The sequence below is a fragment of the Haemaphysalis longicornis genome, unplaced genomic scaffold (genome assembly GCF_048455015.1).
Source record: "Haemaphysalis longicornis isolate Haplotype H1 unplaced genomic scaffold, Haemaphysalis longicornis Haplotype H1 scaffold_13, whole genome shotgun sequence".
Taxonomy (NCBI): Eukaryota; Metazoa; Arthropoda; class Arachnida; order Ixodida; family Ixodidae; genus Haemaphysalis; species Haemaphysalis longicornis.
In genome coordinates this window covers 56,484,755-56,494,639 of record NW_027526233.1, presented here as the reverse complement: position 1 = coordinate 56,494,639, position 9,885 = coordinate 56,484,755, and the positions used below count along the sequence as shown (strand labels likewise).

The 9,885-nt window shown below is 44.8% G+C and overlaps 1 protein-coding gene across 1 annotated transcript in view; it reads right to left on the bottom strand.

Moving 5' to 3' along the window:
- Positions 1-8,216: 8,216 nt before the first annotated feature.
- LOC144163844 (uncharacterized) overlaps positions 8,217-9,885 on the bottom strand; it is a 200,999-nt gene continuing 199,330 nt past the window's right edge. The window contains exon 10 of the mRNA XM_077694528.1: positions 8,217-8,458. Coding sequence (XP_077550654.1) covers positions 8,331-8,458 — 128 coding nt within the window. The 3' untranslated portion in view covers positions 8,217-8,330. The remainder of the gene's footprint in view (positions 8,459-9,885) is intronic.

Genomic DNA, 9,885 nt, shown 5'->3' with positions numbered 1-9,885 from the left:
TTTTTGCCACGTTGTCATAGAGCTTTGGAGTTTTCCAACCACGTCCTGCGAGCCTCCTCGACACAAATGTACACGTTTTCGAGCTTCCACTCATCATGCCACTCGTTAAACGCCGCCAGGCTGTTGAAGATGACGAGCCCGTCTTCGGTGTCTCCAAACCTGCCATCGTGAAATAGTGTGAAAGTGCGCGGTGCATGGAGCACCATCGGCGGGGCTTTCAGACTTGTCTAGCTCACCGGAGAAGCCATCATAAAACAAATTGGCATTGCACGGCCACCGAACGCATACTGAAAGCCTCGCAGGCGGCTGTTGTGTGGTCGGTTTGTTGTGTCCACCGAGCCCAAACTGCCCGCAAAAAATCTTCTGGATGAAAGTGCATGAACATCTAACCAGCAGGCTCCACCAAAATGACGGGACACTAAGCAGGTTGCAGATGGAAGGGGGATTTAATAAGTGAAAGCGGCGATTGGAACAAACAGCAGCCTAAGAAAGTATACAAGAAGAATAAGAAGTGCAGACCGCCACCACGCCAAGTATTTCTCTCACTAAATCAAACATCTGCGTGGCTGCGACAGCAAATTTTTTGCTGAACATCTATGCCTCCTCAATGCAATACCTTCCTGGTAATTGTGGCAATGCAATTGTGATCGGAGCAATATTGTTTTGGCACACTACTCGATGATGAATTATGAGTCTTATTCGACGTCACCACCTACAGAAATCACGCATTTTTTCTTGTATTGCCAGAGTGCGATTAGTTGTGTAGGCCGACAAAGGTACGTTGTCAATGACGACATATCACCACGACTGCAGTAATTCAACAGTACAATCTTTCCAGACGGAACTCAAATTTGTGGAACGCTATTTAAGAACAAGTATAATGAAGCTGCCGTTTTTGAACTTCCGGATCGTTTCCTTTTCAGAATGAAAAAATAATACGCCACGGTTTCTTTTAGGTTCTGTGTAAGGGTAATAAATTGATAAACACAGCTCCATTCTTTTTGTTAAAATATCTCAACCAGAGCGTGCAGCGGTGGCACAATGGTTTGCGGAACTCATACCACAAAGTAAAGACCCTCTTTCCAAACGACTTTCGAACAACTTTGGTGTTGTCCCTTCGGAAAGCGCATGACTCCCCACAATCGCCTAAATTACATTTACTGTAGAAATGCCTCCTTTCCGGCAGAGGAAGAGGGGATAGACTTTATTTCCGGATGCTGTAAGCTGAATTTGGCACGTCGGCTAACTTAATTTCTTTTAAAAGAGCAAAGGCCTTGGGAAAGCACATGCGCCGTGAGGCAAAACGGGATAGTTGGCGCTCCTTCATAACATCCGTAAATTCATACACAGACACACTCAAGGTATGGACACGAATACGTAAACTCAAAGGACAACATACACATAGCCTGCCCTTGGTCAGCACGACTGGGGAACACTAGAAGATCAGGCTAACACACTTGCACAACACTTTCAACACGTGTCAAGCTCTGCACACTACACAAACACTTTCCTGAAACATAAAGCCTCTTGCGAAAAGAAGTGCGTACGTGACAACAACAAATCACAGACTTCTTACAACTCCCTGTTTTCACTACATAAGCTGACGGCTGCTCTAAGCACGTGTAAACCCTCAGCTCCAGGCCCAGACAACATTACATGTACAATAATACAGCACTTACACACAGGCACTCTTGTAACACTCCTTCACCTTTACAACAAGATATGTCTTTCGGGGCACATTCGAAAGTCTTGGAGGGAGGCCACAGTTGTAGCATTTTTGAAAGAAGGGAAGAACTCTTCCTCTGCTGCTAGCTATCGACCCATTGCCCTGACCAGCTGCCTGTGCAAGCTTCTCGAGAAAATGATAAATCGCAGGCTCGTGTACTTCCTTGAGTACAACGGTCTTCTCGAGAGCTGCCATGCAGGCTTCAGGGTGGGACGTTCAACGAACGACCAACTGTTAGCTCTTGAAACATATATAAAGGATGCCTTTGTGCATAAAAAATTTTGTCTTACGGTGTTTTTCGACATACAGAAAGCCTATGACCCCGCTCGGCGGTACGGTATCCTCAGTGACCTAAAGTCAATTGTTGTTGCGGGCAGCATATTGAACACCCTTTGCAGTTATATGTCGGAGAGAACCTTTCGCGTCAGAGTTGGTTGTGCACTGTCAAATGTTCACTTGCAAGAAAATGGCGTGCCGCAAGGTGGAGTGTTGAGCTGCACCCTCTTCATAGTAAAAATGAACTCTCTTGCAAAGGCCCTGCCACCTACAATTTCTTATTCTATGTATGTAGATGACGTGCAGATATCCTTTAAATCGTGTAACCTGTTCATCTGCGAACGTCAAGTCCAGCTCGGCGTCAAGAAACTTGCCGGCTGGGCTCACAAGAATGGCTTTAATCTTAATCCCTCGAAGAGCTCTTGTGTTCGTTTCTCCAGGAGGCGTGGCGTCCACCCGAACCCAGGCATTACTCTTGCGAATGTGCCAATTCCTGTGAACAAGGAGCACAAGTTTGTAGGTATTTTATTCGACGAAAAACTTACATTCATCCCACATATCAGACAGCTCAAATGCAAATGCTTAAAAACAATGAATATTCCTAAGGTCCTCTTACATCAATCTTTTGGGGCCGACAAACAACTCCTGCTGCGCCTGTATACAGCGTTAGTGGGGTCTCGGCTCGACTACGGCGGTGTCGTGTATGGGTCGGCTACAAAAACAGCACTGAAAATGCTCGACCCAGTGCTGCATCTTGGCCTTCGCCTCTCATGTGGCGCATTCCGCAATAGCCCTGTTGAAAGTCTTTATGTCGAGTGCGACAAATGGTGCCTAGGGCATCAGCGGGAGTATGTTGACCTGTTGTATGCATCCAAGATCGTGTCTCTGACCACCCTTCCTTTTAATCCCATCATGAACGATACATCAAATTTACAACTCTTTTTAAACAGGCAATCTATTCCCTTACCGTTCTCTCTCAGAGTTAGGGAGGAGGCTTCTGCACTCAATGTCCCCCTTTCAGACACGCACAAGACACCCATTCATAATTTCATCGCACCATGGCATCTTCGTCCTGTGACATGCGACCTGTCGATCACTCTTGTAGAAAAAAATAGGGTACCCAGGAATGCAATTCTGCAGCACTTCCTATTCCTGCAGGACAAGTACAGGTGCGCAGAATTCTATAGCGACGTGTCCAAAACTGGTTCTACTGTCTCTTGTACAGCGCACGGACCAAATTTTAGAGTTATCAAAACAATAAATTTTCACAGCAGTATTTACATGGCAGAAGCTTATGGCATTTTACTAGTGTCAAATCACATCCTCGAACATAAGATTTCAAAGTCCATCGTCTACACAGATTCTCTAAGCGTTGTGCAGGCATTGTCATCAGGAAGGTCGTCAAAAAACTATGTAATCAATGTTCTTTTCAAGGTCATAATGACTGCATCTGCTTCAGATTTAGAAATAACCATATGCTGAGTACCAGGTCACTGTGGGATCCCTGGCAATGAGAACGCTCATCAAATGGCTGGTGCTGCTGCTCTCATGACCACAGTTGACATAACAACAGTACCTTACACCGACCTAAAGACACACATCAGACGACACCTTCGCAACACATGGCAACTACACTGGAGTCAACAAACAGACAACAAACTACACGTAATAAAACCACAACTGGGACGCTACATAACTGACTCATACAACAGATACACTGAAGTTGCCCTGGCTAGGCTGCGGATAGGCCACACACATGCGACGCACTCCCACCTGCTCACTGGAACTTCGGGACCAACGTGTAGCACGTGTGGAAAGGGCTTATCCGTAGTCCATATACTAATGACATGCAGAGCACTTGAAACAACACGACACAAACATTTCCCTGAATTATACAGACGACACATTCTTTTGCACCCATCATATATTTAGCCGACGAACCAATGTTTTCTAGTCAGCGTGTTTTTAAGTTTTTAGCTGAGGTGAACTTTCTGCAGCTCCTGTCCTATCACATGTAATCATCCTGGCCCTATACACCAGCCATCTCCATTGTCAGCTGTTTTGCATCATATTTACTTTTAGTCACATGTTCTAACAATCTCATCATAATTCAGTAACTTCTTTTTGGCGCTCTTTGCCCATAGTCGGCCTTGCGAAAATAAAACCCAACTATCATCATCATCAAGGAAATGCCACGGCTGATTTCTGAATTTTACTGAAGGTTCATCATCATCATCATCGGCAATGCCGATGTACATCCACTGAAGGGCAAAGGCCTCTCCCATTCATCTCAAATTACACCGCTCCTGCGCTAACTGCGACCAATTTATCACTTTAAACGTCTTGATCTCATCTGGCCAGTCTATCGGCCTCACAAGGGCACCCTCTTCCCTGCTTGCCTTCATTATGGATTCACTCTGTTACCCTTAATGACCAAAGGTTACCTGCCCTGCGCATTATAAGCCCACTCCACGTCCATTTCTTCTTAATTTTTATTACTAATATGTCCTTACTACTAAAGTAGGTTGCATATAAATATTTCTGCATTCGCAGTGTTCGTTCAAAGAATTCCGAAATCCAGTGACGTGATCGCTGTGTAGGACTTCCGGGCCTTTTGTCCACATGCTTGGAAGGCGGGGAGTTTTCTTATCAGAAACCGAAACAGTCGTAATAAAGAAACTTTAAAGTATAGCATGTTGTCATGCTGATACAGTTTGGTCAATTTCAAAATTAATGCCGTACCACACACGCCTTTTTCGAACCTCCATATTTAGGTGATAATGGAAGGCGACTTACCTGGAAGTGGCCTGATCCTCTTCTGTGCGTAGCTAGCTATTTGGAAATGGGGTTTCCAAGGAATTGAATTTAGTGGTGAGTCTACGTTTCTAGGAGAACGTACAGTATTGGGATAATAATAATGTGTTACACGGCTTTAGTTACAGCTTATCTTGAAGAGGATGGCTTGCGCTGCCGGTGGTGTCGTATGCCGAAACGCATTGCGGCAAAGCTAAGTATATTCACGTTCTCTATGGACGCCGCTGGGGACGATCATGATGACATTGAGGTGTTTGGCATGGACCCACTCGGCGGGAGTGGCGAAGGATAGTTTTGACTGTGGCCCTATTGGAGGTTATACTGAATCATCCACAGTAGCCTCCCCCCCACCGTTGGATTCCCTTTCTCTGGGGCAGCTCTCACTCACCGTTCGCAGATGGTGTGGGCGGAAACGCACAGATATCGCACAATATCACGGCACAATAAGATCCAATCAGCATCGTCGCTAGCGTCACGCCGCATCACAAGCGTGGTCGCTCGTTCTCGTCTGGCAGTTCATTTTCAAGCGCGGCATGGGCAGGATGGCCACGCCGCGCATGGTTCACTCCACGAAAGAGTGAGCGACTTTTGCACAAGATAAAGTTCTCCTATAATTTAGTAAGGTTGACGTCTGGGCTAGTTTGTTCTACATGATAGTGTTAGAGCGCAAAAAAAACCATACAAGGACAAGTAAGGGACATACGCAGTGCTGAATTCCAACTGATACTTCATTACACAAAAAACATTTTTACGTGCGAGATATAGTGACACAGCAGCTTTAAAGCAGATAGACAAGATAAACAAGATATAAAACGCACAACACTTTATCCACCCACTGTTACCATCCAGTTCCAAAACGTGCTTCGTTTTTGTAAGCCAATTCCTTTGCAGTCCGTGAGAATGAAGGTACAGTGATGGAGTCGCCCCCTAACCAGACGATCTCTCCTCCTTCAATTATTTCCATTCTGGTTTGACTGGAACTTCCGGTGACCACCGTGCATTTAGAAACTTTGGAACGCCCTTCTGATGCCTACAATGCACTGCCAAGTGCAAATGCCTTTTTACCCCCTTTCACACTACAACCATGTTCTCACAAGCGGTCATTTAGGCACCGGCCCTGACACTGCACAAGAAAACCAGCCGACAAACAAAAAAAGAAAAGAAACGACAATGGTGCCCTTTACTTATGGGGCCTGACATGGCCTAAAACGGATATTGAAGCGTGTAGACGTTCACATGGTTCTTTCCGTGCCACATAAATTGCTAGGCCAGTGCCGAGTGACTACTGAAGTCACCAAGCAACCTCGATGGCGTCCGACACAGCATAAAAATCGTTATGCGAAGTGTGTTGAAGGTATTAAGTACCGTAATTCTCTTTCATTCGGAAAGCCCTACGCAGGCCAGAGCAGCCGGTGCCTAAATGACCGCTTGCGTGAACATAATTGCAACGTGAAAGTGTGGCTGACAGGGCACTTGGCACCGCTTTGTCGGCCTCACAAGTGTGCGCCGAAGTTTAAAAGAATGCACTGTGTTGAGTGGAAGCGCCTATCCAACCACGAGGGAAATAATTGAAGCCGCAGAGATTGTGCGATTAGGGGAAGGCAGCATCAGTGTTTCGTCACTCTTACTAACTGCGAAGGAAATAGTTTACTTACACGAAGCTAGTTTTGGAACTGGATGGTAACGGCGTGTGTGGATAAAATGTAGGGCGTTTTATATCTTGGTTGCTTGTCCGCTTTTAAGCTGTTGTGTTACTATATATTACATACACAAATGTTTCCATGTCAATAATGTATCAGTTGGAAGTCGGCGGGCGTATGTCCCTTACTATTTAATTTTGTTTGATCATCGAAGAATAAAATAGTGTTACGTGTACCAAGCGTTTGCGTTCACGTAAAGCTGACCGAAAAGAAGGGCTTTCTTCTGCTGAATCAGTAGTGTTAGGATTTCATTTTGGCACTTAACTTTGGATTTGACATTAGTGTTCATGTTTTCTTTGGCCGTCATTGCGTTTCGATTTCAGTTTTTGTTACGGTCAAGCATTGCGCATTAACGTGTTTCGGAAGGAATTGGTTATAAGGTTTTTTATTTTTCTCCTCAAAACCAACTATCATGACGAACAAAGAAATGTTTCCATCACTTTACACAGAAATAAAATTCGAGCAACTAAGGAAAAAAAAACAGGGACTATATATAACGTGTCCAGAAAGTACATGAGAGTGAAGGCTACTAGCAATAAAACATAACCACTTCTGGTTTGTTGTAGTCGGCGTATTTTGGTATTGAAGTCGTGGTCTCTTACCTCAGAACACAGATAGTGACGGTGTAACGTTTCGTTTATGTTCTTGTCTCCGGCCGCTATAAAACAAACCTCCGCGTGGTATGTGAACGACAACCGCATTTTATGAGTTTAGTGTGTGCCTTTCCAAGAACAAGGGATTATAGAGAACGTACGCTGCTCAAGGATGATGCCTTACAACCATGGTAATCTCTCAGGCTGTCTCAGTTGCACTTGCCCGCGAGTGGTGTAGCGGTAAACAGAGACTGACGTTCCGTAGCCCGGGTAAAGAGGTGGAACGTAAATATGCCGTAGTAGGGGCTTTTCAAAATTCGAAATGCAAGCTTCCCTGCCTGTTAATCAGAGCCCAAGTTACAGGAAACAAATTGCGGAATGTGTACAGTGTATCAGTCCCTGTAAAACGTATTTGCAGAAATTTTAAGGAAGCAACATTAGCGTATCCCTGGAGGGGCAATCCACGAGCTGCCTTTACATAAAAATTTTTATGCAGGTATATAGATCGAAGTTATGTCCAAAACATATTACTGTTTGCGGTGAAGCGGCAACACGCCGTACTTGTATGGGGTTAGTGATGCGTTCGGAATGCCGCGCCGCGAATACAACCAAAGGGAAATTCTACGCACAGCTGCAGTGACTTTGATAACAGCGATGCACATAATAACTGCTTTGTTACCAGTTATATGCATGCTTCTTTTTATAAATACAATATATGTACGAGAGTCGCACTCGAAAATGCTAGGAAAATGAACCTGCCATAGCGAATAGCAAAAATAGCGCAAAGGACGGGACCAGGAAGAACAACAGCACGAGCGCTGTGTTATTTCTATTCGTACATATTTACCAACCAGCCCAAATTTTTAGTTTACTGCGATAGCGAGCCATGATGAGATTAATGACTGTGCGGTAGCGCGCACTAGAAAAGTGAAGAATTGCTGTGCAGGTATGGTAGCCAGATGCCATCAGATCTAGCGGAGCCATAATTTCAGTAGTTAGTGCTAATATTTCAGCACTCCATTGTTTCACTGGAAATTCTCTTCTTAAAAATCTGATATCAAATTGGAGACGAAAGAACACTGACGACGTAATTTATTTCGTGCCTGATCTGCTTCGAAATGTCTGATTTTCATAGCGCATTACGAACAGTAATGACTAGGCTGTCCAATTGTCTTCACGCACGTCTCCCCACCAAAGTGGCGTCTTATTTCTTGCCCAAAATCACTGGCCCTTCCTGTATGCTTCGTTCTTTTGCAACTCCGAGCGCCGCACCTTCATAGTATCGGTGCGTGGTAGAGTATCTGGGAAGTACACGCCGCCGTAGAGGTGCTTGTGCTTGGCAAGGTTACCTGCGTAATGAAACACGCTGTCATGTATGTACGTCAAAGCATCATGCTCGTGTGTGCACAATGTTTCGTTATTACTTGTACTTATCATTTCTAAAACAAGGTCGCATGTCCCGCGGAATATTTTCCCGGACTGCAATATAAAATCCCATCGCGCGTTGTCCAGGAGATGGCTCGGAAATCATGCTTTAATTTCAGTATAGTGTATACGACACGAAGTCACTTACTGAGACCACAATCTGTGAGAATATTTTATCTTAACAAATATAGACACCTCGATCATGGGCGTTCAACTCCAACTGCTTCATTGTTCTTGAAAGATCTGTATTCGATTAAATTTGCTCTTGTGTATTTCGTTCCTAATTAAAGTTTGTAATTTCTTGCATCCTCAGAGTTTCCATGAAATTAGGATGCGAATTGAAGCGCCAAAAAATTAAGGCATCAGAAGTGGACCCTTTTCACGCCTACCTTTTACTGCCTGATTGCCTGCACTCAACAGTAGAACGCACACCCGTACTCCCGAGGAAGCTTCTATGTTTGTTCAGAGGGGTCATGAATACTTCCATTTGTGAACAGTGCACGCGTGTTTGCTTCATCAGAGGTACTCGTCTTTTTCTTGTAACAATGGTTATTGCTTGTGCCAATGTTATTATACGATGTTCTGGAAACACAAAACGACCGAATACGTAACTTGCACCTCAAGATGCTAAGGAGGCCGATCTTACTCCAGGAAGCGCAAAAACTGCCTGCCTAAGAGAGAGTAAACATTACTCACGCCACTGGCTGTTTTTTTTTCAAATAAAATGTACTGACATACTTGCATCTAGCAAGCGAGAACGCGAGTCGAAGGCGAGTAATGTGTGTCAAGCAACAGCACAGCTGTTTTGTGAGTGTCGTATCATGTCTAGATAGCAAGGGAAAAGATTTCGGGTACTGGCCAAGCGTTCCTACTATTGTTTTTATAAGTGGTATTTATTGACTCGCCTATTTCACGCCTAGCCTGTTTGTTCGAAGAAACGACGATTCAGCTACCATGCTCCTGTGTTTTTGTCAGAAGGGCAGCAGGAGAATCACAACTGCCGAGTGGTGGAGAGCTCTTGGTAGTTTTTATAGGTTCAATTTCCATCCGCGTTGAAGGAGGAGAGAAGAAAAGCTGCGTGAACAGCTTGACAAGTCCCCCCCTTCTGGCTACAGCGATTGGCATAGGAATATGCCAATACCCCTGGAATATGCGGTATACAAAGCGAAATAACCAATAATAGTATGACATACAGAAAATCTTTGGCTGACGAAGCCGTAAAAACAGAAGGCGTACGCTGAGCAGGCAATCAAATTGTAGGGAACTGCGGGGTCGCAGCGCAGCGCAACTGAAAGATTACAAGCGTGGCAGGCTTTTGCGATTGAACGGCCCGTGCCATGCTGACGCACCA